The sequence below is a fragment of the Chlamydomonas reinhardtii genome, chromosome 13 (assembly GCF_000002595.2).
Source record: "Chlamydomonas reinhardtii strain CC-503 cw92 mt+ chromosome 13, whole genome shotgun sequence".
NCBI classification, from domain to species: Eukaryota; Viridiplantae; Chlorophyta; class Chlorophyceae; order Chlamydomonadales; family Chlamydomonadaceae; genus Chlamydomonas; species Chlamydomonas reinhardtii.
Window position 1 is genome coordinate 2,575,320 of NC_057016.1, and position 25,724 is coordinate 2,601,043.

Here is a 25,724-nt window from a genome sequence, read left to right on the forward strand (position 1 = left end):
AAGAAACGGGCCCCAAAGCAGCCCCTGAGGCGAGGAAGATTGGGCGAGTCCTGGGGTGCATTCTCGCCGCGTGGAGCTGCGTACGGTCCCCGAATCTCGCCAACTACCCTTCCCGGGATAAGCATTTTGAGTGCCGCTGGCGCCCTGCTGCAAAAGCCCAGCCCAGCTGCACCCGCTGCCACACGCCGTGCCGCACCTCAGGTGTCTCCTCCCCTCCCCGACCCACTCCGTCCCTCCGCCCACCTCCCCTCCCCGACCCTCCCATTCCCTTCGTTTCCCCGCAACAGATTGCGCTACATACAATGAATTGAACTGGCAATACAGCGCACCAGAGAGCTTAGGAAATTAGCCCCGTTACGCGACGTCACACAGAAGTGCCGTCACGAGAGTCCCGTCACGGCCAAGCGGGTCACCGCGGGGCGGGGCGGGGCGGGGCGCCAGGCACAAAATGACCAGCTCACAGGAAACATTTGAGAGTGATTTACGTATAGGAATATATACTATAAAAGGGCTTTGCCAGGACTTCACGAGCAGGCCGGGACTAACTTCACTGAGCCGAGACATCATGGTCATTCCATGCTGTAGAGTTTTGGTTTCTTGAATGTCTAGCATTTGTGAATGTGGCCGTGAGCTCCCAGACGAGGGAGTGAAACTTTGATGGTGCAATTGTTGGCAACCCCGGGCTGTCGGGGGAGCCTCCTGTTCCTAATGGCCTTGGCTTCGAGCCTATCGGTTCTGGTCACTGTAGCTGGAAATACCGCGCACTTCGACTACCTGGAGACTCCAGTCGGTCACCTCGCGCCCGCAGAGCACGAGTGGGCGCAACACCTCAAGTACGTCGCAGGGAGTTGGGGCACTCAGGTGGCACGTGCGGCTACCATGGGAACCTCCCAGGGAGTCCAGATTACAGCACGGGCATGAAAAAGAAGGCGATGACGGGGGGAGGGTGGCCTCCCAAGGTATCCCACATCTCTGCCTCAGTCCCGTACAGGCCCTGGGTTTGTGCGGAACACGAGGGTGCGATCCAGGGGTGTTTTGTTCTCTTAGTACTGGTATCATTTCGGGCTGCTGAGTTCAACTTCCTCAGCAGCTGCGAGCGAGGGCGTGAGTGGAAGGGGCTGAGCCCCCTGGGAAAGCCGTAACACAAGTGCTACTGTGCCTTACTGCGCGCAGGGACAACCTGGACGTAGACATGACGTATTGGCGGCAGCGGGGCCGGCTCAAAGCCAATGCTACCATGGAGCTATACGAGCAGATAATGAAACGCAGACTGACGGCAGTGTTCAAACTGGTGCTCGTTTACAAGGTGAGGCGAGTGTGGCGGGGTAGGGGTTGAAGATATTCAAACTAAACCAAAACAAGCGAAACCAGCGGGGCACAGATGCAAGCAATAATACGTATGGGAAGGGGCTGAGGTGTCGTGGAGAAGCAGGGCGGGGGCGGCAGTCCCTGAGGTGTGCAGCCAGACAGAGATGGTCAGGAGAACGCATGTATGCGTGTTAGTGGTGTGGGTCGAGTGTGCCGGTGTGTCGCAGTCAGTGCAAGCCCACATGCTTCCCATGACTTATCGTTGATTCTCCATCCCCCATCGGTGTCACCACCCACAGAACCAGATCTACTACCCGCTGCGAGACGACCCCCAAAACCCGGAGCCGCCACTGCCCTGCGCACCGCAGGTATGCGTGTGTCAGGAAAGCGCCTGGGGAAAGGGTTATGTACGTGCGTGCTAATGCGGTGAACGAATATGTGTGTGCGTGTGCGTGTGCGTGTGCGTGTGCGTGTGCGTGTGCGTGTGCGTGTGCGTGTGTGTGTGTGTGTGTGCGTGTGTGTGTGTGTGTGTGTGCGTGTGTGTGTATGAATGGTCTGTCCTGGCCTTGTTGGGCACTGGGAGGGCTAGAGTGGGGCAGACTTTCACAAAAGCCCTCGCTCTGTGCTCGTATAAGAGTCCTTTTGATTGCTTGTCCATCAGAGCTCTCGAGCGTGTGTTGTTTCTCCCTTGCACTTCATCCGTGCGGGACAGATCGAGGCGTTCTACAAGCACCTCCAGCCGCTGTTGGAGCGTGGTGCCATTAAGATGCCGGACGTGCTGTTTGTGCACAATGTGGAGGACAATGTGTGAGCGCGCTAGGCCTGCACCCCCACACCGTCATCCAATGTCATGGCAGCCCTTAAACATCACTTTCTACGTGTTGCAAGTGTGCGCGTTCCTTCCATGAATCCTCTTGCGAGCCCTATGGTCAGTCCAGTCATCATCGTGCATCTGGTCTGGTCCGTGGTACCGTAGAGTGCAGCTGAACCAGATGAGACCTTCACTCTGGCCACCCCACACGCACGTGACTTGACACGGGGTGCTAAACCAAGCCGTGCCTGCGCCTCTCTACCTCAGGCCGCGCTGGTGTGGTCCCGACAAGAACTGCACAGCGCCGCTCCTCAGCATCATCAAGACGGCGGACGGGGCGGCGGGCAGCGACACGGATATCCTCATCCCGCAATTCCTGTTCCTCGCCAAGTCCACGTACCACTACCCCTGGCACCTGAAGAAGGACGTCGGTGAGCACTTGAATGTGAATGGGGCAGGGGAACAGTGCGCGATACACTAGATAACTGTGCTTGTGTGACTGTGAAAAGGCACGAGCAAGCAGTTACCCATGCCCATGCCTCAACGCTTGGCCCATGCCCTCCGCAGCGTTCTTCAGAGGAAGGCCCTTCTGCAGCTCATGGTGGTGAGCCCTCGGCGGAGGAGGGTGATGTCAAGACACGGTGGAACACAACGCCTAGCTTACGCCGCATGCCCAAATCAAAAGCTTGCCTAGCCTCCAAACGCAGGAATGCGCGCCAAACCCAAGCCCTCACTGCCTTCGCTGTCCTTGCACGCCCGCTGATAGGGACAACAAGTTCAAGCCCAAGTGCGACACCATATGCAGCCGAACCTGGCTGGCCTACCTATCCATGCAGGTGTGTGCTCGATAACTCAAGAACGAGGCCATGTTGCGCAGATGGCTGGGGCTATGCCGCCGGCTGGCGGTGCCAGCCTTCTGCTTCTGCACCCGCCCCACCAGCTCCCTCGTGGCGCCTGGGGACCTGACCTCACATGCCACCCGCGTTGGTACCTGCAGGATGAGGAGCAGGGTCGTGGGCAATCGGTGCTGGATGCGGCGATTGTGGAGCCGTGGCAGGGCAGCAGCTCGGTAGGCGGGGTGAAGTAAGCAAGGGGTGCGCTTGCTTGACTATGCCGTGTGAGCAAGCATTACGCAAGCCTGATGAATTGGCGAAACAGCAGGCACACAACGTTTAGGTCTGTTGGATGCACTGGAGTCACTGCAATGGATATGACACGCCGTACGCCTCCCCTGTCCCGCAGTGTATGCCCAAGAATCCGCCGGCCAAGCGGGGTGTGCCGCTTGCCAACCACACCTACTTCAAGTGAGTCAAGTGCCCGGCATGGCTGCCTTGAACCTTTGTGCCCCGGCGAGAGGAGGTGTAGTGATCAGACTGCAAGTGCCGTTCCAGCAGCTGGTGCCGTTCCAGGAGCGAGGCGATAGCCTGCATACGGAACGAGTGAGGGGGCCGGTCCGTTTGTTTCTTCTGCATAGCATGCCCGCTCCATTCTTCTTGGAGTCGTTGCCGCCCATTCCGGCGCCCCGCCAACAATGGGCGTGTGCATGCCCCATGGCCTATGTGTCGCACATGCGTGCAGGTACCTCATACACCTGGAGGGCATGACTACCAGCTTCCGACTCGACATGGTGAGGCACCAGCCCTGCATGCCACCTCCCGGTGGGTTTGTTGCTATCTTCAGAACCTCAGAACGCGTAATGTAATGTTGCGTGCTGCGGTACTGAGGTGTTGCGGAACTGTTACCAACTGTTGGTTACTGCCAGCTTTGGTACATGCGGACAGCCCAACAAGCAGCGTCGCTCACCACCCACAACCATCCGCCGCGTAACTTGTACGCACATCCCAACTTGTGCGGATACTGTTGCACGCACGCAGTTGTTCCACACCAACTCGCTGGTGCTGTATCAGAACCAGCCCTTCCTGGCCCACTTCACACGGTGCGTGCGTGTGCATACGGAGACCTGCTGGGTGGTGCGAAGCTACTGGTATTGGTGCTGGTGCTGTTGATGAGCCTTTGCCATATGCCCGTGACCTAGCGCGCCAGCCAAGCATTACGGTTTTGGTGCGCGTACTTCCTGCCTTTTGGCGTGCCTCATGGCACCCCTTGCACGCACATGCCTGCTTCCGGTGCGCAACGCTCGCACGCAGGTCCTTGAGACCCAATGTGCATTACGTGCCGTTTTGGAACACGACATCACGGGGCATGGGCGTGGAGGACATCTACGATGTAATGCAGGTAGGTGCGCGCCGTACTTTTGGGGCTTTGCCTATCGCCTATCCCATAATGCGGTGTCCGTGGAGCCCATGCATGCACGGTTGCATCAGTGTCAAAAAGAATTGGATGTGCGCCGTGGCATCCCCCATTCAGGCGGTGCGGCACACGGACTCCGTCCACCCACAAGACATCCAGCGCATTATCCGTGAAGCGCAGACCTTTGCCATCAAGTGAGTTGGCAGTGGCTGTCGGTCTCCGCTGGGACGCTGATGAGCCCTGAGGCAGGCAACACCCAGCGCCCGCTTGCTGGCTGCTGGTCCGCGGCCTATTGCATTGCGAGCTGCGGCCACACCGCGCCGCCTTACCAAGTGCCCGAGTAGCCTATGGCATGGCGTGTGCACTTTCCACGGTACCGTGCCAGCACTGTACCAACACACGTGTGCGTGCCTCGTCGCCCACCCCCCCCCTTGCTTGTGCAGGTACCTAACCGTGTCTTCCCGCGCCCGCTACCTGCGCGATGCGCTCCAGTCCTACAAGTCGCTGTTTGAGGACATGGACCCCTTCATTGAGCAGCTGGTGGCGCGCATGCGGGAACGGGGGTTCAGGATACCGCACTAATGCAAGTAAGTTCATGTGCTGTCAAATGCTGATTTACCGTACTTTCAATCCTGAGACACTGACCGATGAGGCTTCTCATGACCGATGCATAGGCCGTGCTGCCATGGGGGTGCGGTACTGCAGCGCGGCGGGCGGAGGACAGCAGCCGGGCAGGTATGCATGTCGAGTGAGGTTGGGCGTTGGCGGCTGTGACTGACGCAGCTCATCAGCCGAGCTAATGAAGGGAATGGATGTCGCGTTGTCACTGTATGCTATAAGTTGCTGTTCTCAGATGCGTGTGCGTGCTTCTACACGGTACGACTTGCGTCTTGCGGGATGTGTGACTGAGTGTTCGCAGTCGTTAGCTGATAGAGGTTACATGTGGGACGACAGCCGTGGACTAAGCCAGGGCCCCAAAAACGTACGAGTCACGCACGCTCACCCGAGGAGAGATCCCCGAATGACCCCCATGCTCCTCGCCTCCGGAGAGGGGAGGAACCGTTCGTTAGCGAATAGAGGTTACATGTGGGATGACAGCCACGGGCAAGCCAGGGCTCCATAAACGCACGAGACACGTACGCACACTCGAGGAGGGAACCTCGAATGACCCCCATGCTCCTCGCCTCACTAAAGGAGGGGAGGAACCCCGAGCAAGGCTCACCGCAAACGCTAGCGCTGCTCACCTAAGCCGCGGGTCGGCGTCAGACTGACTGCCACTTTGCAAAGTGCAACTCCTACCCCAAAACACCAGCACCAACAGGGCAGGGCCCTCACACTGTTGGGTTCGTTAGCCACTCATCTACACATGCTGTTCCAAAGTGTGCCTCCTGGCGTGTTTTTGGGGTCTGGCATGCGCCCCAGCCCGCCTTCAAGGCTGGAACCAAGTGTAACAGACTCTTTGCGCCCTGACACGCAACCCAGCTGCGCGCCATTAAATTTTGAGAGCGTTTGCTGTGAGAAAACGCTGGTCAAAGCAGATGCACTTTGTGGGGTGGGTGAACGAAACGCGTTGACTCTTATGTTGAATAATAGCCAGCTCGCCCAGCACCTTTACTTTTTTGCAAGCGCCAAGATCGGCCGAAGGGTTGCAAAGCGCGGGACCAGTTCGCCCCCCATTGTGCAACCTCTCCAAGGCGCCTATGCGTGATGCATCGTATTTACTGAATAGATCGTTAGGATGGTGACAACGTGATACCGGATGCGTAGTAGGCATAGGTAACGAGGGCGCTTGGCTGAACGGTACGGGTCCAGTGGATGGCGATGGGGCGTCCAGGAGCGTGGGGCGTGTGTTGCGCGCTGTTGACTTTCGCTTACTCACAACATGTCCAAAGTACCATTTTTCATGAGATGCACATTTCAATGCATGGAATTTTGAGCGCACGCGTTTCTTGTTCAGCGAGCGACATCAAGGTCACGACCATCAATCTCAAGTGATTTCATGTTTGGCCACCAGAAAGGGTAGAAAACTTCCAAACATTCGTCGCCAACATTAGTTGGGCCCAGGCGGGGGCAGTGCGCAAAGCTGCGCGCAAAATGAGTTGCGGTCTGACCTGAGAACTATGCAAATTACTCAAACCTGCAAAATATGTAGTTGTGTTACCAATGCTCTATAACCATGTATGAGCTGGCATCCGCGCGCTAGCTTCTGCGATTGATGGCGCCAGCCCGGCTGGAGAACCTGCTCTGCCTACTGGCCGTGGCTTTGAGCCTATCGCTTCTGGTCGTTGCAAATGGCCCGGCCGGCTTTACCCCACACTTCGACTACCTGGAGGCTCCAGTTGGCCACCTCAAGCCAACGGAGCACGAATGGGCGCAACACCTGAGGTGGGGTCGTTCAGGGAAATCCGTGCGCGGGCAAGGACTGCGGTGGCATGTGCATGCGGGCACCATGGGGAACGATGAAGGCCCCACACTGGCGTGGAAAGGAAGATGACGACAGAGCTGAGGGCCTCCTCAGGATACTACAGCTCAAGCCCGTACGGTCCCTGGTTTCAAGCGTTTCGCGTGTGTTCATCCAGCATGAACGTCTGTGCGGGCAAGTGGCGCATGCAAGCACATCAGGGGCGCCACCAAGCTTGCACACGGGCGTGGAAAGGAAATGGGGGCAGGGGATACGGCGTTTGACAAGCCTCTTTGAGGCGAAGCGGTGGCTCCCTCAAACACGCGCCACAAGCTCGACAACTGCTACGTATTGTGCCCCTGCCTCACTCAAACCTATGTCTTTAATGGCGACATGTACGGTCACCCACGCTCGCACGCAACCCCGATGCACTTGACGAAACATGCGCTCGCCGCACGCGCGCTCTTGCAGGGAAAACCTAGACGTAGACATGGCGTATTGGCGACAGCGGGGCCGGCTCAAAGCCAACGCCACAATAGAACTGTACTACGACATTATGAAACGGCACTTCCTGCCTGCCGTATTCAAGGTGGTGCTCATCTATAAGGTGAGAGGCTGGCGCTGCGTGGCGTGCGGTTGCCTAGGGCGTGTGATGCTGATGGCGGCTTGTCGCATACGGTGAACAACAGAAGCCGCGGCAAGCAGGGCTGAGGTTGCAGAGGTGACCAAGCAAGGGGCGGTGTTGCAAGGGGCGGTGCTCCAAGGGGGGGGTGTTGCAAGGGCCGGTGTCGCTGCAGACCGCGCATCTCAAACAGCTGTGACACAAGGGGCGCGGCGGCGGGGACAAAGCTTTGGGCTACGGCAGGCAATCAGTCGTATTATGCCACAGCTATTGCTTGCCACGCGCACGACACTCACAGATACTTCGCCCTTGCTCGCGCACCACAGAACCAGATCTACTTCCCACTGCGAGATGACCCGCACGAGCGGGTGCCGCCACAGCCTTCGGCACCACAGGTGTGCGACGAGCTAATAGCCGACTCGCGGGAGGGGCCGTTGTATCCACGAACAAACATGAGTGTCACTCCTGTTCAGACACGGCATGCTCAGACAGCTGCATGGATTGCTTTTCCGTTGGGGCGGTATCACCCGGCACACATGCCGCCTGTCCCACCTCACCCCTTACTTGCCTTTCCTGCACGCGCCAGATGGATGCTTTCTTTAGGCAGCTACAGCCGCTCCTGGACCGCGGAGAGATCAGAATGCCGGATGTGCTGTTCACATACAACGTGGAGGACAATCAGTGAGTTGTGTGTGTGGGGGGGGCGGGGTGGTCAGTAAATGGAGATCCTGCAAACAACGCTGCTCGCGCTTGTTGGGTAGGTGCGGGGCACCTAGATGCAAACAAGGATATTACCACCAGGAGCGAGAAGTGCGCCTGTAGCCCAGTACTAGGCGTGGACTCTGCGAGTGTGCGTATCGCAATGCAGCCTTACACTCAGAGTGCGTGCCTGCGCCTCCCTGCCCGTGTCTCTGCCTCAGGCCGCGCTGGTGTGGTCCCGACAAGAACTGCACAGCGCCGCTCCTCAGCATCATCAAGACGGCGGACGGGGCGGCGGGCAGCGACACGGATATCCTCATCCCGCAGTTCCTGTTCCTCGCCAAGTCCACGTACCACTACCCCTGGCACCTGAAGAAGGACGTCGGTGAGCGCACATTGGAGCCCACCATGGAACCGGAAAGGCCAAGGGCGACCGATAAGGATTGCTTTCAGTTGTTACTTGATGTAAGGGGCTCAGCAGGCTAATTCCGCAGGTGGAATACTCCTACGCACCGCGTGTACGCCGGGGCCCACTCATCCCAGTTGCTTGCTAATGTTGATTCGGTGCCTGGTGTGCCCCACTACCATAGCTTTCTTCAGAGGGACACCCTTCTGCAGCAACTGGTGGTGAGTTCGCTTTTCATAGGCTTTACGCGGTTTGCCTGCCACACACTGTAAGCCAGGACCTGGGCTGGCTACATTCACATACCGGCTCTGTCCCGCTGCCCGCTGCCCGCTGCCCGCCACTGCATCGGCTCATGCGCCGCCCATGCACCGCACCAGACGGCGCACGCGAGCCCAGGACATGAGCCAAGGCCGCACACACCCTTCATCCCCAGATTACCCCGCCTCCCCACGCGCTCTTGTTCTTCAGGGCCGCCAAGTTTGAGCCCAAGTGCACAGCTCCCTGCACCAGGGCTTGGTTGTCGTTCCTCTCAATGCAGGTTTGTTTGGGCTTCAGCAGGGCTGTTCAGATGTGCCACGCTGCGATGCCGTAGTCCGTTCGTTTTCTTGTGGGCCCGACCTTTGCAGCAATGCTCGCCGCCACCCGTTCTCCTGCTGCAGGATGAGGAGCAGGGCCGGGGTCAGTCGGTGCTGGATGTGGCGTTGGTGGAACCATACCTCGGCAGCAGCTCGGTAGGCGCCGGCAGTGCGTATCATAGTAAATGCAACGATGCAAGTCAAGCGAACCAGTACTTGCTTATATTGAAATGGATATGTGTGGTTGTCGTCATAGGGCAGTCATGGCAGCCGGTCTCGTGTGCTTCCGCATGCCTTCTTGTTCACACGGCAGGACCGACCTGTATTGCGCCCTCCGCAGTGCATCTCCAAAAAGCCGCCAGTCAGGAAGGGCATGCCCCTCGCCAACCACACGTACTTCAAGTGAGCGAGAGCCCGCGGCCGGGCTGCGACACGAGTGGGAATGAAGCCTGAACGAGCCATCAGGGCCGGCCGAGCATAGCTCCCCCTGCCAACTGACGCCACGGCTGGTCGGCTGCCACGGGACACCGCGACACGCACATCCTCCCACCCTCTGCGCGTGGCTGATGTGCTTCCCAATGCAGACCACGCACACGCGTACGGCACGTCGCTTTGCATCGCATGCAAAGTCCTGCGTGCTTACTTCCCTCGTGCTCACGAAGCTCACGGAACCACACGCTCGCACGTGCGTGCAGGTACCTGCTGCACCTGGAGGGACACACCACCAGCTTCCGATTGGGCATGGTGGGTCGTCGCGGCTGCGGCGCTGTCTTGTCTGTGTCCTTTCACGCCTGCTGCAAGGCAATACGATCAGGGTTTGTGATGCAAGACGCTTCCATGCGGAACTGCGGCATGCGGGAGCCTGACACGAATCTCAGCTGGTGAACATAGCGTCAGCAACGGGAGGCAAAAGCGCTGCCCCGGTGGGGTCCATTACTCCCCGTCGTCAGGCTTATGTATGATGTATGAGTGCTGATCGCTCGGACTTGCACCCGTCTACATCGGCGAGCTCGGCCCCTCTCGCTCCTGATGCCTCTGCGCCTCCGGCGCTGCCGCTGTTCGCCTACACGATGCAGCTGTTCCACACCAACTCGCTGGTGCTTTACCAAAACCAGCCCTTCCTGGGCCACTACACACGGTGCGTGCGGGATGTTGAATGCTGGCGGAGGTGGTGGCTCATGGAAGTTTTTGGTGGGTTGTCTGCCTCCGGCCTGCCTGCCTGCCTGCCTGCCTGCCTGCCTACCTGCCTGCCTGCCTGCCTGCCTGCCTGCCTGCCTGCCTGCCTGCCTGCCTGCCTGCCTGCCTGCCTGCCTGCCTGCCTGCCTGCCTGCCTGCCTGCCTGCCTGCCTGCCTGCCTGCCTGCTTGCCTGAGACCTTACACCACGCCAACCAGCAGGTCCTTGAGACCCAATGTGCACTACGTGCCGTTTTGGAACACGACCTCACGAGGGATGGGCATGGAGGACATCTACGACGTAATGCAGGTAGGTGCGCGGCGGTCCAAATCAGGAGCCATGGATGTGCGTTCATGTGCGCCTCAGCCTATCTTCAGCTTTGTGTTTTTTGGGATGTCATTCGCCCCAGTTCCCACACACGCGCCGAGAAGCCAGCGATTCCCGAATGTTAGCCACGCTTGCGCCTTCGAGTCTGGCGGCAGCCTGCGTTGACCGAGAGCGCCAGAAGCTTGCTTGTACAAATAAACCATGTGTGCAATCCTATGCACGGTGCTTGTGCTGTATGCGTGACCTTCGCGTCGTGACCGTGAAGGCGGTGAGACACAAGGACTCTGTCTACCCGCAAGAAATCCAGCGGATCATCAGAGATGCGCAACAGTTTGCAGTTAAGTAAGTTGGAGGAGGGCGGCCTACAAATATGGGGTTGGCGCGCGCCTGCCGCACCGTCCCCAGCTGCAGACACACTTGCACAGTCAAGGGGAGGCACCGTGGGGAGGCACCGTGGGGAGGCGCCTTCGCTTGGTCTCATGCTTTCATGCGCCTTGCTTGTGCAGGTACCTGAGCCTGTCGTCTCGCGCCCGCTACCTGCGCGACGCGCTCCAGTCCTACAAGTCGCTGTTTGAGGACATGGACCCCTTCATTGAGCAGCTGGTGGCGCGCATGCGGGAGCGGGGGTTCAGGATTCCGCACTACCAGGGGGTAGCGAGCGGACGGTGAGTGTCAGTGCGCGGCAATGCGTCTTGGGATCAGGCGGGGGCTGGCGCTGAGCCGCCATGCATGCGCAAGGGCTTCCTAAGGTGTAATCGCATGCGGAGTATCATTTGGCGGCGACTGCGTTGAGTAACCGTATCAGGCCAGGGCGGCAGGAGTGGGGCAAGCACGGGGTGATCGTGTAAAGTGCATAGTACATGATATTATGGTGCATTGATGGTGGCCGTTGATTCAAGGCCTCACTGATTTGGGTGGTATCGAAGGGGAGTAGGGGAGAGGCGGGAGGCCGTGAGCGACGATGGTCTGGACGATGCCTGTCAAGTCAAAGCCCGTTGTCGCAGGTCAGCCGTGCCGAGCATGGATTCCGCCTTCAGCTGCCCCATACTTTACAGTGAACTACACGTCGCGCCGGAACCGAGCTGGGTCCACGACTTGCGGCATGCGAGGGGGAACTTTAGATTGCAATTTGTGCAAGTTTGGTCACAGCGGCGTGCCTCGTCCACACATGACACAAAGCATACAAACGACATTGTTGTTGTCTCCGACTTGTGCTTGACAGAACGTAAAACTGGGGGCTTGCACGCCCCCCTGCAGCGCTGCTCTGCGTACTCCAAGCTTACCGCCATCCATAGTCATTATGCGCAATGGACGCACTGAGATACAGCTTTATCGATATAGGCGTGAGCAGCGCGACCCAATAAATTGACCAGGCGACGCGTGGAAGCCTTCACAGCATCCAAGCGGACTGGTACAGAAAGGGCCCAAAGTCGACAGGATGTGCGTCATCTGCTGGAAGGAGTTCAGCGACGAGAATCCAGCGTACAATTTGGGCTGTGGTCACTACGGCTGCGGGGCCTGCCGAGCAAACGTGTCCAAATGCCCCGTCTGTAACAGCACAGTCGCTCAGGGGCCTGCAGTGGCCAGCGCACGCAAGCGCGACTCGGGGTCAGGCAAGTCGGGGCTCTCTCGGTGGGACTGCGGGGGTTACAGGCGCGGGGGCCAAAGGGGCTTCCCGGAGGCCGAAGGGTAATTTAGCATTCCGAGGTCGCGCTTATCAGTGCAAGATGACGTCGGGGATTCTTGTGTGCCTAGCTTTGGGGGGTAATAGCCGTTGGCGCTATGGCGCTTCACGACCTGTGCTGCGCGCTGCTCCTGCCCACAGGCCAAAAGCAGCAGCACCCTCACCACCACCAGCACCCCCAGCACCACCTCCACCACCACCACTCACACCAACAGCACCACCAACAGCACTACCAACAGCAGGACCAGATGCTGCAGCTACTAGGTTCCCCGCAGGGCCGGCGCGCGCGCGCGTACCATGAACACATCACGGCGTTCGTCACCGCGGCGGGCGCGGCCGCCGGCGGCCGCACGCTGGCTGCCACGGCCTCCGACGCAGAGCGTGCCTTCGACGACCTTGCCACCTCTAATGATCACCTCGCGCCGCTGGCCACGTTAGGCCTGGCGGACGCCGCCACGCCGCCGCGGCTGCGCATGCTGGAGCGCACGCCCTCCGGCTCCGCCGACGACGACCCCGCCAGCCGCGCCGGCAGCGCGGGCGGCACCGGTGGAGCTGCAGGCAGTGGCCGCGGCCGCGGTGCTGCCGCGAAGCGGGCAGTGGCGGTGAGCGCGCGGCACATCGCGCACGGCAGCTACGTGGCGGGTCGGGCGCTGCTGTGGCACGCGCTGCTGCCGGCAGCGCGGGCCAGCTGCGCCGCCAGCTGCGCGGTGGCGGCGGCCACGTGCACCGCGGCGGTGGCGACGGGGCGCGCGGTGGCGGGCGCGGCGGGCGGCGTGCTGCGCTTTGCGTCCGCGCCGCGCGTGCGCGTGGCCGGCTTTGACGGCGAGCAGGCTGCTGCAGGGGCCGGAGGGGTGTTGGCGACGGCTCACGGCGGCGTGTCCTCGCCGGAGCCCATCAGCAACCTGGTGGGCGGGCGCATCCGGCTGGCGAGCTGCCGCGCCACGCGCCTGCGCGTCGAGTACTGCCGTGACTGCGTGCTGATGGCGACCGGGCTGCAGGACTGCGAGCTGCTGCTGGTGGGCTGCAGCCAGCTGCGGCTGGTGCTGCGCGGCTGCAGCGGCCTGGTGCTGCGGGAGCTGCAGTGCTCCGACATGGGCGACTGCGTGCGGCGGCGCTGCGAGCGCTTCAGTCATGAGATCGTGTGCCTGCGCTGCGCCTGCAAGCCCATGAGCGGAGGCGGCGGAGGCGGCTGGGGGCTCGGCGGGAGCGGAGGCGCCGGGAGTGTGCAGCCAGCGCCGCCGCAGCAGCTGCAGCCGTACCAGCAGCAGCACTACCCGCACCAACAACAGCAGCAGCAGCAACACCAGCTCTATCCGGTCCACCAGCAACAGCAACAACACCACTTCCAGCAGTTCTTGCACCGCTACAACTCGGTGTCGTCCTCCACCTCCTCCTCGGCGGTGTTTCAAGGCAACGGGCACTGGCACTGACCTTGAAGTGGAAACGGCGCGCGCTGTGACCGCGCATCACCGGGCATGATCACGTAGATGACCCGTGCGGTCTTAGGGCAGGCGCTGCGTGATCCCGTTAGGGTGGGCACCAGGATCGGGTGCCGACACCATACGTGGGCAGCACTGGGCGGTAAGGACGCGACATTGCACAGACGGGACAGTCCGACCGCAAGGGCGCGCCGCAGCCCTGGTAAGCGGGGCCATCTCGGGCTCTGAGAGAAAGTGGCATTTACCAATCTGATAATGTTTGTACGTTGGGGCGCGAGTATATGTATCAAATGTCATGGCAGGCGTCTATGCGAGGACTAGGCAGGCAGAGTTGCCGTTTCGCAGAGAGCTGGGCGCAGGCAGCAAGGTCAGCAGTTAGTTAGAGCGCCACTCCGAGGTGTGGGAATGAAGGGGGCTCGAATGTGGCCACGATTGCAGGGCAGGGGTCTGATTTGAAACTGATTCTTGTGTAGGGTAAACTTGTTGTTGCCGCCTTGTTCTCCCGCATCCGCCTATTCTCTTCCTCACGTGTACACTAGTTTGCCCTCGTCTCTTTCTCTGTGAGGGCACTGGCTCTATGATTCTGTGAGCCAGGAACGCTGCCGTTTTGCAGATGGCGGCGGGCGTGACGGGCGGTTATTCGTCTCTCAGGGGTGCATTTTTACAGGGTAATTTAAAACTAGAGACCATCAGAGGGCAGCATATTGTTGTGTAGCACCTGTAACTTGCCGACACGGGAGCAGCCGTGAGAGGTGACATAGTTGCTGAGGCCGCGGAGCTGCGGAGCGGTGGGAGCTGGCCGTGTGAAGGGGTTTCGGTTTCTTCAGGTGAACATGGCCCGGTCCGGTATGGACTGGAGCGTAGCGCCGACGCATAAGGCACTGGCCACGCGCGGGACTGTGGGCACGGGTTTCTGGCATACGGGCCAAGGCATCCGAGGAGTCGTGTTGTAATGCATCACATCCCGCTGACGGGCCGCTCGCCCAGCTCTTGGAAGAGGCCGGCAGCAGCGCCGGGACGAAGCCGCCCAGCCGGCCCTCATCTGTTCGAGACACAGGCCGCGCACATTGACAAGCTAGAGTCCTCTAACGGCATCAACTTGACACTAGGCGGCGGCGTCATCGCAGGTGGTAGAGGCGTAGGCCACGCGCAGCAACGAGCTGCAGCGCCAGCGCCGCCAGCAAATGCCCTGTTCCTGGGTGCAGTGGTGCACAGTAGAACGCAGGCAGCTGCACAGCCCATCAGCTGGGCAGGCGCCAGACTTGCCGGTATGTAGCGCAGTACTGTAGGGAGGCGAGCAAAGCGATGACGCACACTGCAGCGTGCGAAGCTCTTGAGCACGGGCCCCTGGTATGCAGGCCATTGCAGGCCATATGCAAGCCATGCAGGACTCCTATCTTAATGTCTCCAGACATTAATCGGCCATTTTGCCCGTTTCCTAGACATTCCTTCCAGGGGCTAATGTCTGGGGCGAGACTTTGTTGGCCCGGGTTTGGGGCCGTTTTTGTCCGAATTCCTGTGGAGAAGCCCCCAAACCGCCATGTGCCCAGACAAAAGACGGCGGCTACCCGGCCGTTTTTGTCTGGAGCTAGACATCACCCCGAAAGTAAGATACGACCCCTGAAGCCATGTTGTACGGTAATGCGCCCAGTGCCGGTATCTTGTAGATGGCTTTAGGCCCCCGGCGTCTACGGTACACAGCGTAGATGACCCCTCCCACGCCATCTACGCCCAGAAACTTTTCCCTAGGGGCACCCCCCCCAAAACCCCAAAACATCTCTGCTCCCTGTCTAAGATACCGCCAAATCCGCCCCAAACGTCTGCACTGCGTAGATGCGCGGCCCACAACCCCCAAACATTTCTCCGCCTTCCGCGGATTTGGGGCACATTTCTATTTTCTACAGTGTATCACAGGGTCACAAGCGCTGATCAGTGCACTGGACAATGCGGATCTCAGCTATCGCAATGGCTTCGGGTTGCAACATGCGAAGGGAACACGGACTAAGAATGTCAGTGTCAACCGCTTGCTGCCCCCAACCGCCCTCGCGCACACCCGGCTGCGCGCACCTCGCCGGCGGCAGCGTCTCCCGCTGTGGCCCTGCTGACTCGCGCGGCGCGTGTGACTGTGAGGCTGGCCTTGGAGCTGTTGACTGAGCCGTCCTTGTTGGACACCTGGCAGTAATAGGCGCCCTCGTTCTCCAGGGAGGCCTGCAGCGGCCCTATTGTAGAAAAATAGGCGGCAGGGAAAACTCGGCTGGAGCGACTGGGCACATATGGCGGGCGGTGCCTGTACAAACCGACCCCGGCTATGTCCGGGAGATGAGGCTAGTATCGGAACCTTCGGCCTCAGACGGAGGACGTGGCGTGGCGGCACAGCCCACTTTTCCCTTGCAAGGGAGAGCCACCTTTTCTTGTCTACAGTGTAGATGAGATACGAGCACTGAATGCGCCAACCGAACGCGGTAGTCGTGGCTGCCCATGACCAGTGAGGGAGCAGCGCAACACTCAGATAAAGGCCACATGCTTCCTGTGTGGTTGTGTCTACAGGGACTTGCCCGCAGCTGACTTGCTGCATTGCATGCTAGCAGCCCGCCAGCCAAGCTTCAAAAACTGCAAGCCAGAAGTCCCACATTGAAGCACGTCCACATCTCTAGCCCCACCGGACCAAGCTCTGCCGTAGTGAAGTTGACCACAGTCTAGTCATCTTCACTCACAGCGCTGCTCAACTCCAACGCGACCTACCTACCGTAAGCAACGTAGCCCCTAGGCGACGCCGCACAGCCATGATAACGTGGCACCCGCCGCCACCGACCACATGCCGCCTACTGCCCTGGCCGCTCCGCCCCCTTGTCGGTGGGCCCCACGTCTCCTGCCCCCTCCACCACGGCACCCCACACAAACACACCATCCTTCTCTCGGGACCTCCCCGACACCCCGCTCACTACCGCCTCGCCCGCCGACACGCCGCCGGCTCCGCTGCTGCTACTGCCGCCGTTGCCGCTGCTGCCACTGCTGCTGCTGCTGCCGGCTGCCGCCTGCGACCTGCTGGCCCCGCCCCGTCCCAGCTCCACTCGGCAGCTGCCTCTGAGCGGCGGCAGGGTCTTAGTCATCAGCACCTGTTCAGGCCAAGACCAAGGGAACAAAACATGGCGGCACAAGGCCACGCGCTTTGGTCCAAGGAGTGTTTGGTCCCCCATGCCAGGCAAAGAAAGCACGCTCACTCAATACCGTACAATTGAACCTTAATTTGGTGGGGCTGCCAGGGAGGTTCCACACACACAAGCAACCCATGTGCCATTCGCGATGCCAGTAACGAAGAAACGAAACAAAGGCATTTGCCGTAGCACCTTTGCATCCGGGTAGTAGCGACTGCCGCGATCCTTCCTACACCACACACCCATCACCGACTCGCCGCCCTCCCCCCCACTTCCCTAGCTAGTCATGAAACCCATCCGCATTCCCTTCCCCACCCAGTGCCACACATCCACCCCCAGGTGCACCCGCCCACACGCACCTGGCTGAGCGGCCCCGGCAGCAGCCTCATGCCGCCCGACTCCACCGGTGTGTAGCCCATGGAGGCGTACAACGCGGCGGCGGCGGCGTTGCTGCGCTTGACGTGGAGCCAGATGGACTCATGGCCCCATAGCCGGGCTAAGGCGGCGGAGGTGCGGTGGGGGGAAGGGGGGGGATTTACATTCATGATCAGCTCAAGCAAATGGTCGACGGGGGAGGGGGGAGGGTCAAATTCATGTTCGATATCGGGGGGGGGGGGTAGAAAGGGCAGGAGAAGCAGGAAGACGGCGGTTCGCACAGGCCGCGCGCGTGAGGGCATGCGAGCGCGGGCAAGCGTCCTCGTCCGCACCCGGACTGCGGAACTTGATTGGCAACCAGGCAGGCTGAGGGCAGGCTGAGGGCAGGCTGAGGGCAGGCTGAGGGCAGGCGCTCCGCGCGAGGTTTGACGCCGTGTGTTTGTTGAAGGGGCGCAACTGTGCACACCTCAGCAGCAAATCACCGACAGCCAGGTCCGCTCACTCACCAAATGCCACACCACGCGCGGGGACTGCTTAGGACCAGACCAGACCAGACCAGACCGCTGCGCGCGTAGCGCGCCGCCCCTCACAAAACCAGGTGGCTGAGTCGAAGCTTCCCCTTCCACACACTGCCGCACGCAGTCCCTCTTACCCACGCGCTCGCACTGCAGCAGCAGCCTTTTGGCCAGGCCGCGCCGCCGGTGCGCGGGCACCACACTCATGTTGGACACGTACAGGCGGTAGGGCTTGTTGGAGGGGAAGGGCGGCGGCAGCAGAGCCTCTGGCTGCAGCAGCGACAGTGACGCCGCCGCCACCGCCTGGCCCCGCCTCCGCGCCCCCCCATACGCCGCTGCCGAGGCCGCGGCCCCTGTAGCACAAGCCGCCGAGCCGGGCCCGGGCCCCGGCGCCGCTGCCTCCGGTTCCGGCTCCGCCGCCGCCTCCGCTGCTACTGAGGACGAGGCAGAGGCTTGGCCACCAGCCTCACCAGCCTCAGCCGTCGGCCGTTCCTCCGCCACGAGCACCAGGAACTGCCGCGCCCGCCGCAGCCGTTGCAGGTTGCGCCTGCGCACACAGATATCGCAAGCATCCAGGTGAGCGGGTCACGCGCAGGGAGGGAGGACGTCTTCTACCATACACGTCACTGTGAAATGTGCTGCCGCCTGACCCCTGGCTCCCGCCTCTCGTCAGGCCAGGCATGCACCGCTGTCCCTCAGCTCGCAGCGCAACATAGCTGCCGTGCGCGCTGCCGCCACCCCCGCGATCGTGGTTGCGGTACTTGCACTTTTCGGCACGCCCCTCCGCCGCCGTCAACACACGCTCCAGAGTCGGGGCCACCCAGCCGCTCACTTACTCATCCGAGGGCGAGGGCTGTGTGGGGAAGCGCGCGGGCTCGCCTCTCAGCGCCGCCAGCTGCGCCCGCAGTAACTGCAGGTACTGCTGCATCCGGTACTCGCGGTGCTCGCGAGAGGCCTGACAGGGTTAGGGATTGACGTTAGGATTGGCGTTGGGTTTGCATTTGCAGTGAGGGCCTCAGGTAGGCTACAAAAACGTTGATCCCCGTCTGCGCTTCCTGTGTATCATGTAAACAACCGACCCGAATCTCCCCTGGAATCCGCCACCGCTACCTTAACCCAACCCGTACGCTGCCCTTTTTACCTGCACCTTGGCCTCCATAGTTTCCCGCAGTTTATCGGTCATCTCGCGCTCAATGGCGCCCACATAGCTGGTTTCTAACGCATCCAGTGCCTCTGCCTGGACACCAGGGAAGTTGCCGCGGCCAAAGGACTGCATGCACAGCAAACGGAGGGAACGGTGTGCTTACCAGGCGGCCAGGTTGTGTTGTGTCTGTGCCAGTGGTGCGAAGCCATGCTTTCGCCCGAGTGAGTTCAGCGAACAAACCCAGTTTAGCAAGCCCAGCGATGGTGTACATTGCGCTTATCACCGGGAGAGCTTGGGTCTCCAACCCTAAGTAGCCAGTGGCACGCGCCTGGCACGGCGTGGACACGGCCGCGCACCCCGTCGCGCCATGCGTCCCCCCGGCTTTGCCGAATCTTTGCAGAACACACCTCAGCAAATATGAGCGCCACCTCCTTTGTGTCCTCCATTCGCGCTTGCCGAATGAAGTATTGGTCTGAATCGTGGCTCGACTTGACATCGTGGGGCCCGCTCGCCACCACTGTCCAGCGCGGCCGCCCATCCCGTTTGCCAAGTGGTATGTATGCTATAGATTTCGGATGAGCTTGACTTGACGCGGCATTATATGCTGGCCGATTGTGGCGCAGGCCACCGTGCAGTGCTTGCATGTTCGTGTTTGTGATCTCGATACCTGTTATTGAGTCGTAATCTTTATAACCCTCTTAATGTTGTGTATGTGAACTGCTGCCATAGTCACATTGATGGCTCATTCATAATTTCCTTGTACTTGTAGTCCTGTAAAACACTGTATGAACTGCTGGAACAATCAAGTTGTAGGAATAATTTCAGATGTCATGCAAGCGTCGCCTGAACGGGCGCTGAAGTTTGGGGTGTCGCAGGATGGCCGACACCAGCGTAGAGGACGTGCTTCGTTCCGAGCCAAGCCTGCAGCAGGCGTTTGCTGCTTTCATACTGTCTCGACAGGTGAGAGAGGAGCGAAGAAGTCGTCGGTGGCCTTTCGAGGTTGGGTGCAGGGCACATTACCTGCGCCAAGGGTTCGGCCATTCTTGCGGCCATGAGCTGCCTTAAGCACACCGTGTACGCGTCAAGTGATGCGTGCAATGCGCCGCATTCATCTCCGCGCGTCGGGAAAGACGTAGCTGACATCCTGGCGGGGCGGGCTGTCCGTGGGCTGTCCAGTGCTGTCGAGGCCCATGGCACTCGAGGGCATCACGCCCCAGGCACACTGACTGCAGCACCCCGATGTAGACAACCATCCTGCTTTCACCCTCTCATCCTTAGTCCTCGTTGCATACGTGCAGACCGCTAAACCGAATGCCGATACGACGGCGCCGCCTCGGGCAGCTGCCACGAAGGACGGCAAGAAGCGACACAAGAAAAAGGCTGCCGCTGCAGTGGGAGGTCCGAGCAGCCATCCCAACTCACCAGGTGTCAGCCGCAGGAGCAGCCGCTTAGGAAGCACTGGTAGCAGCAGCGGTAGCAGCAGCGGTAGCAGCAGCCCCTGCAAATCTACAAGCAGCGGCAGCGGCGGCCCCAAACGTGGCTCGCTGCGACAGCCCGAGTCACCCGCCTCTCCGTCCAAGTCAGGCGCCACGGGCAGCAACTCCGCTGGACCCAAACTGGCAACAGAGCCCAGCACAGATGCTGTCAGATTGGTTGCCACCAGTGGAACTGGGGCGGCAAGGCCGCGCTCGCCGCACTCCTCGTCACCCCGCTCTCCACTGTCGCCTGGCGCCATGGAGCGCCGGGCGCGGCTCCGGGCGCAATTCCTGGACTTGGCCCGCAGCTTTGTTGGTAAGTGGATTCTGTGCGATTTGCAGGAGTTACGGCATTGGGCGCAGGATCACCAGGACCCTGCAGGATCATTTGCCGGAGGACTTTCGGTGGAGGCGGACAGTGGCACACCTCATGAATGGACAGGCGACGGAGGCAAAGCGACAACGCTAGAAAACTTGCAGCAGCTGGCATACAGTACCCAGTTGCCGAACGGCGTCGCGAGGCCTTACTGCCACCCCCTTGCAACATGTGCAGGCGTGCCCTATGGCAAACGCCACCACCAGCCGGTCAACTGCGTATGCGAGGGCTGTTCTTCCTCGGGGCGGCAGCTGTTCCATGAGCCGCTCTTCCTGGACTGCTGCGGGCTGGTGCGCAAGGTGGTGCGGGCCATGCAGCGACAGCTGGGCTTCAGACTGGGCCCTGGCAACCAGGCCTACCAGGTGCGGCGCATGTGGCAATGGGTGGTTCAGGTGGTGCAGCGGGTATTGAGGGTGACAAAGAGACAGCTGTGCATTCGGTCAGCTGTGACAGTTCGTGCTACAGGCCTCATAACAAATGGCCCACGAGCATAACACAGAGCTGCTCGCTAGCTTGGCGCTCGTCGCTGCGGAACCGGATTTACAACATATTTGCAGTGGACATAAGCGTGAGGGTAACCAGATCATGTAGCTATTCCTTGTACAGAGCTGGGTCTGTAATTCAGCATGCTAGGTGGCAAGCCGCGACTTTTATGCCGAGCGCAACGGCCGCCCGCCCCTTCGCTCGGCTGCCTTTGCCGAAATAGACGTCTCGTAGTGAAGCGATTGGATGTTAAGGATGTGGGCTATTACCTGAACAGCATGCGCTCGGGTAACGCCCTGCCGGCTGAAGCGCCGTGTGGATTGGTAGCCTGGCCCGGGCGGACTTCGCTGGGGAGGGCTCGCTGCTAAGATCTTGAGCTCACATGTTCAGACAGCAGGTCCAACAAGCCACTGTGATCGCCGTGCATGGCCGTGTGCAAGGATACCGCTGTGGGGACCTGCTACGGCCAGAAATGTCGCCCGGCTGTGGGCATGGCCTGGGTGCACATGTCTGAGTGAAAGCAGCCGCCTGCGTTGTTGTGTGGGTGACGCTCTGGCATGTCTTTCACGCGCGTGTGTTGCCTGGCCGTGGCATCACACCGCCTGCCGGTTTGCAGCCCTGTCCTGTGTCCCACAGCGGCCCCCTGCCATGCCCCGCGCCTCCCCCAGCCCCCGGGTGGCCTAGAGTGTGTCCCTGGTGTTCCTGGGCATATGCAAAACGTGCGGGCCGCCTTGGAGCCTCGTCTGGGCGCTGTTGGGGCAGCAAAAGGGGAGTTGCGGGAATTGAACCCACGACCTCTCGCATGCTAGGAAGGTCCCTAAGCGAGAATCATACCACTAGACCAAACTCCCTCACAGATGCCATACGGGGAAGCACTAGCATACACGGCACACACACGCCATGGTGGTGGGGGCACACTGCCAGGGTGGAACGACGCGTGAACCCGCGAAGGAACCACCTGTAATCGTCGCTCACGCACGCCGACAACAGGGAAGAATGCATTTGCCAAGCGTGCAGCTACTCGCCCCACCCGGGAATGTGCACTAGAGCAGAGCGTGTGTGTCCGTGCTTTACAATACGCTGCGTCAAAAGCGCTGGCACGCAACCGGCACGGTTTGTGGAGGGCCACAAGAGAAAGCACTGCCTTGAAACCCCGCCGCCTGCAGCCTGTTCATGCGCCAAACACCCGGCCCAAACTCTGCTCCCCACCTCCATGCGGGATGCAGTTTGACACACTGCCTATCCGGAGGGCCAGTGTGGAGGAGCTGAGGCCTGGAGACCTCATCTTCTACAGTGGGTCGCCGTACAGCCCGGATGCCAGGCGGTACGCGTTCGACATGACACACGTGGAGATCTTTACCGGGGGCGCCACCGGGGAGGCCACACTCGGTGAGGCGGAAGAGGCTTGGGTTCTTTCTCATGAGGCCTGAGCTCAGAGCAGTTCATAGTTTGGGGAGTTTGGAACTGGATTAACACTACCGAGCTGTGCATGCCTGCCGTCACTGGCCTGCCCTCCATGGCTACCAAGTACCAGCCCTGCACACATACACACACACACCCTCGAACCCGCCCTCAGGCTCACGTGAGCGCTTTAAGTGGGTGATGGAGTACGACTCGTACCGCTTCACCTCGCAGCGCTGGGCCCTGTCCGCCCACCACTTCTGCTCCATCGACACGTGGCTGGACGGCCTGTGCGAGCCGCAGCATCCCGAGCTGTGGAGCCAGGCGTGGCGCGGGGCTGGGCGGCAGGTGGGTGGGCGGGGGCAGCAAGTCGATACACGCCTTACCGGCGCCAGACGACGGCGATGCAGGTGTCGTTTTGAGGAGCGAGGGCGGGGACGCAGAGGCATTTTTTGGAGGAGCGAGGGCTGCAGAGGCATTGTGTACCAGTATGCGGTTGTATGCGGTGTGTTCCTGCTGCTCGCAGCCCTGCTGCCCACGCATACGCTGCGAACACTTGTGTGCATGCTTGCTGCCGATTGCCCCACAGGGCCAAGGGCAGGGGGCAGGGGGCTCCCAGCCCTCCACCGCGGGCCTCAAGTGGAACACCAACAAGTACTCGATCTTTGGCGGCGCAGCATCCGCTACTGGGGCGGGGAATGAGGGAGCCAAGGGCACTGCGGCTGCAGCTTCGCTCGCGGTCGCGGCGGCTGTGGCGGGTGCGACAGCGGCTGGGTCCTAACAGGACGATGACGGCGAGAGCGACGGCCAGGGCTGGTGAGCTGTGGTGACTGGGCGTGGCTGCTTAGACCCGCTGGCCTGGTAGGTGTGGAGGTTTCCGGCGGCGGTGGATGGGTATGTGAGTATGTTGACAATGCACGACAAGCTTTTGGACAGGCGTGTGAACAGGCGCTTCCGGACCTACGTAAGAGGTTGAACATGCGTGGGAAAGCAATTGTGCATTGGGACAGAAATTATGAGGTGTACCGTATTGCGGCCCACCTCGGGAAAGACTCGCTGCTCGTGCGCGCGCGGATGGCGGGTGTGCAACCTTCAGCTTGACGATGTAAACGGCAAGAAGATGCGGTAGTGCAGCAACCAGCTGAATACAGGCAGGGCTAGCCAGGCTGAGAATAGGTGTGTCTTTAGGCACGCGCATTTGCATGTCCACCATGCGCCTCTTATGTCTTGCGGCGTGTAAGCCACGCGTGCTGCGCTGCATACGGGTGTAGGGCAACGGGTAGTGGATTTCCAAACCGGCAAAAACTCAAGCGAGACCCAGGGGGCATGTATGTTGTCGAATGGCTGACCTGTGTGAGGAGCGGTCAGCTGTGCCGCGGGTCGTGGACTCGTGTTCTCAGGACGGTGGTGAGTTGGAGGAATGGAGGGGCAGGCCGAGGCGTGGCGCACAACGATGGGGATGGAGATAGCCAGCAGTAACGGCGCGGTGTGGAGGCAGGTGGGGTCAACTCGAAGGGGGTGTGTACATTCGTATGCTTGATGGTTTCAGAAGAGAGGCCTTTGACACGCAGAACAGCATACGGCTGCCTCAACCTCCATAGGTGCACATGGATAGGTGCACATGGATAGCGTGCAGGGCAGGAGACAGGTGAGCATACCGGAGGCTTGGTGTGTGATGGGACAGGGTTCAGGCAGGTTGGCGAGGTCCCATAGGGTGCAGCTGACGCCCATACCCCAAGCAGACAGCAGACAGTTTGCAGCGGCAGAGCAGGAGTGCATGGCTGGTCGAACGCCGGAGTTACTGTACCGACAAGTTGCTGGCTGGCTGGAAGTTTGCTGATGCGCATTCCTCACGCTCCGGGCGCCCGGCCAGGCGATAGCACCACACAGACACACCGCAACGCCACACTCGCTCGCGATGCAGAGCCGCATCGCACCTGCAGGAAGATGACCAGCGTCCACCGATGAGCACCGGAGGCTTGGTAATGTCAGCAGTCAACGTCGCCCAAACTCCAAAGGGTGCACTTGGCGGTTCGTTGGCTGTAGTGATCGGCAAGACGGCAAGTCGATTGTCTGGTGGTACCGTCACGCCGTACCTTGTACCGTACGCGATCACGGCTGATGGCCCCGATAAGGCTTCACAAGTCCTGAGTTGTGATCAGCTGTAAGAGGAACTCGAAACGGGCTGCCGGTTTGCCGCTTGCCGGACTTGGACCTCTGTACTTCCTACAGTTCCTAGCAGCCTCTAGTCTCAATGTTGGACCCCCGATTCGGCAATTCCCCACACTCGCTGCCCGCAGCTCCCGACCGACCTCTCCGATCTGTGTCGTGGATGCAGGGTAGTTCCAGGAACATGGGGAGCCTCCTACTACACGCCGCTTGCCCAAGGACGGGGGCGGGGGTGGGGAAGGGGGTGGGCGGCGGTGACACCGGGCGCACACAGATTGACAGCTGTGCATTCGGTCAAGCTGTGACAGTACTCACCGGCACGTAGACCTACTAACAAATGGCCCACGAGCATAACACAGTCGCTGGCTTGGCGCTTGTCGCTGCGGATCCGGATTCACAAGTATTTGAATTGTGCAGCGGGAGAGTCTCCCCACTCTGCCCCACTCTGCTCTAGTGCACATACCCGGGCGGGGCGAGTTGCTGCACGCTTGGCAAATGCATTCTTCCCTGTTGTCGGCGTGCGTGAGCGACGATTACAGGTGGTTCCTTCGCGGGTTCACGCGTCGTTCCAGCCTGGTAGTGTGCCCCCACCACCATGGCGTGTGTGTGCTGTGTATGCTAGTGCCTCTGAATGTGGCATCCGTGAGGGAGTTTGGTCTAGTGGTATGATTCTCGCTTAGGGTGCATCCTAGCGTGCGAGAGGTCGTGGGTTCAATTCCCGCAACTCCCCTTTTGCAGCCCCAACAGTGCCCAGATGAGGCTGCAAGGCGGCCCGCACGTTTTGCACATGCCCAGGGACACCAGGGACACACTCTAGGCCACCCGGGGGCGGGGGGAGGCGCGGGGCATGGCAGGGGGCCGCTGTGGGGCACAGGACAGGGCTGCGAACCGGCAGGCGGTGTGATGCCACCGCCAGGCAACACACGCGCGTGAA

The 25,724-nt window shown here is 60.7% G+C and overlaps 5 protein-coding genes across 7 annotated transcripts; 4 read left to right on the top strand and 1 right to left on the bottom strand.

Annotated features, from left to right (window-relative positions):
• The first annotated feature begins 486 nt into the window (after positions 1 to 486).
• On the top strand, positions 487 to 5,832 carry CHLRE_13g581000v5 (uncharacterized protein). 2 transcript variants are annotated; one of them, XM_043069567.1, is made up of 15 exons: positions 487 to 833; positions 1,174 to 1,306; positions 1,608 to 1,676; positions 2,021 to 2,115; positions 2,387 to 2,550; positions 2,687 to 2,723; positions 2,886 to 2,955; positions 3,117 to 3,188; positions 3,362 to 3,423; positions 3,698 to 3,746; positions 3,994 to 4,055; positions 4,267 to 4,354; positions 4,487 to 4,563; positions 4,813 to 4,956; positions 5,044 to 5,832. In XM_043069567.1, the coding sequence occupies exons 1-14, from the start codon at positions 709 to 711 to the stop codon at positions 4,949 to 4,951; spliced, it is 1,242 nt and encodes a 413-aa protein (XP_042917542.1). In that variant the 5' UTR covers positions 487 to 708; the 3' UTR covers positions 4,952 to 4,956; positions 5,044 to 5,832. The 2 variants fall into 2 exon arrangements, with proteins under 2 accessions (XP_042917542.1, XP_001693571.2); XM_001693519.2 differs by having other exon boundaries at positions 4,813 to 5,832.
• A 424-nt stretch (positions 5,833 to 6,256) lies between these two features.
• CHLRE_13g581050v5 (uncharacterized protein) lies at positions 6,257 to 11,698 on the top strand. Of its 2 annotated transcripts, none has more exons than XM_001693520.2 (14): positions 6,257 to 6,754; positions 7,242 to 7,377; positions 7,719 to 7,787; positions 7,979 to 8,073; positions 8,313 to 8,476; positions 8,682 to 8,718; positions 8,966 to 9,035; positions 9,157 to 9,228; positions 9,413 to 9,474; positions 9,768 to 9,816; positions 10,149 to 10,210; positions 10,469 to 10,556; positions 10,840 to 10,916; positions 11,081 to 11,698. In XM_001693520.2, exons 2-14 carry the CDS (start codon positions 7,261 to 7,263, stop codon positions 11,241 to 11,243), a joined length of 1,125 nt encoding a protein of 374 aa, XP_001693572.2. In that variant the 5' UTR covers positions 6,257 to 6,754; positions 7,242 to 7,260; the 3' UTR covers positions 11,244 to 11,698. The 2 variants fall into 2 exon arrangements, with proteins under 2 accessions (XP_001693572.2, XP_042917543.1); XM_043069568.1 differs by having other exon boundaries at positions 10,840 to 10,911.
• A 78-nt stretch (positions 11,699 to 11,776) lies between these two features.
• CHLRE_13g581100v5 (uncharacterized protein) lies at positions 11,777 to 14,662 on the top strand. The gene is made up of 2 exons (XM_043069569.1): positions 11,777 to 12,187; positions 12,400 to 14,662. Exons 1-2 carry the CDS (start codon positions 12,013 to 12,015, stop codon positions 13,686 to 13,688), a joined length of 1,464 nt encoding a protein of 487 aa, XP_042917544.1. The 5' UTR covers positions 11,777 to 12,012; the 3' UTR covers positions 13,689 to 14,662.
• Positions 14,663 to 16,080: 1,418 nt separating this feature from the next.
• Positions 16,081 to 19,546, bottom strand: CHLRE_13g581150v5 (uncharacterized protein). Its single transcript, XM_043069570.1, has 6 exons — positions 19,294 to 19,546; positions 18,884 to 19,012; positions 18,579 to 18,697; positions 17,880 to 18,289; positions 17,212 to 17,348; positions 16,081 to 16,813 (listed from the first exon to the last, which is right to left on the bottom strand). The coding sequence occupies exons 1-6, from the start codon at positions 19,330 to 19,332 to the stop codon at positions 16,520 to 16,522; spliced, it is 1,128 nt and encodes a 375-aa protein (XP_042917545.1). The 5' UTR covers positions 19,333 to 19,546; the 3' UTR covers positions 16,081 to 16,519.
• A 110-nt stretch (positions 19,547 to 19,656) lies between these two features.
• Positions 19,657 to 24,801, top strand: CHLRE_13g581200v5 (uncharacterized protein). Its single transcript, XM_043069571.1, has 6 exons — positions 19,657 to 19,846; positions 20,185 to 20,677; positions 20,915 to 21,099; positions 22,447 to 22,609; positions 22,797 to 22,969; positions 23,211 to 24,801. The coding sequence occupies exons 1-6, from the start codon at positions 19,763 to 19,765 to the stop codon at positions 23,400 to 23,402; spliced, it is 1,290 nt and encodes a 429-aa protein (XP_042917546.1). The 5' UTR covers positions 19,657 to 19,762; the 3' UTR covers positions 23,403 to 24,801.
• Positions 24,802 to 25,724: the final 923 nt, after the last annotated feature.

Excerpts from the sequence above, each read along its gene's own strand:
- CHLRE_13g581200v5 (XM_043069571.1), top strand. The coding sequence starts at position 19,763 with ATGGCCGACACCAGCGTAGAGGACGTGCTTCGTTCCGAGCCAAGCCTG. Across the intron at positions 19,847-20,184 it reads CTTTCATACTGTCTCGACAG|ACCGCTAAACCGAATGCCGA; the intron begins GTGAGAGAGGAG and ends GCATACGTGCAG. Across the intron at positions 22,970-23,210 it reads GGCGCGGGGCTGGGCGGCAG|GGCCAAGGGCAGGGGGCAGG; the intron begins GTGGGTGGGCGG and ends ATTGCCCCACAG.
- CHLRE_13g581100v5 (XM_043069569.1), top strand. The coding sequence starts at position 12,013 with ATGTGCGTCATCTGCTGGAAGGAGTTCAGCGACGAGAATCCAGCGTAC. Across the intron at positions 12,188-12,399 it reads CAAGCGCGACTCGGGGTCAG|GCCAAAAGCAGCAGCACCCT; the intron begins GCAAGTCGGGGC and ends TCCTGCCCACAG.
- CHLRE_13g581050v5 (XM_001693520.2), top strand. The coding sequence starts at position 7,261 with ATGGCGTATTGGCGACAGCGGGGCCGGCTCAAAGCCAACGCCACAATA. Across the intron at positions 9,036-9,156 it reads TGTCGTTCCTCTCAATGCAG|GATGAGGAGCAGGGCCGGGG; the intron begins GTTTGTTTGGGC and ends CTCCTGCTGCAG. Across the intron at positions 9,229-9,412 it reads CATACCTCGGCAGCAGCTCG|TGCATCTCCAAAAAGCCGCC; the intron begins GTAGGCGCCGGC and ends CGCCCTCCGCAG.
- CHLRE_13g581000v5 (XM_001693519.2), top strand. The coding sequence starts at position 709 with ATGGCCTTGGCTTCGAGCCTATCGGTTCTGGTCACTGTAGCTGGAAAT. Across the intron at positions 2,724-2,885 it reads CCCTTCTGCAGCTCATGGTG|GGACAACAAGTTCAAGCCCA; the intron begins GTGAGCCCTCGG and ends GCCCGCTGATAG. Across the intron at positions 3,424-3,697 it reads GCCAACCACACCTACTTCAA|GTACCTCATACACCTGGAGG; the intron begins GTGAGTCAAGTG and ends ACATGCGTGCAG.
- CHLRE_13g581150v5 (XM_043069570.1), bottom strand. The coding sequence starts at position 19,332 with ATGGAGGACACAAAGGAGGTGGCGCTCATATTTGCTGAG. Across the intron at positions 19,013-19,293 it reads TGGCGCTCATATTTGCTGAG|TCCTTTGGCCGCGGCAACTT; the intron begins GTGTGTTCTGCA and ends CTGTGCATGCAG. Across the intron at positions 17,349-17,879 it reads GCTGCAGTGCGAGCGCGTGG|CCCGGCTATGGGGCCATGAG; the intron begins GTAAGAGGGACT and ends CCGCCGCCTTAG.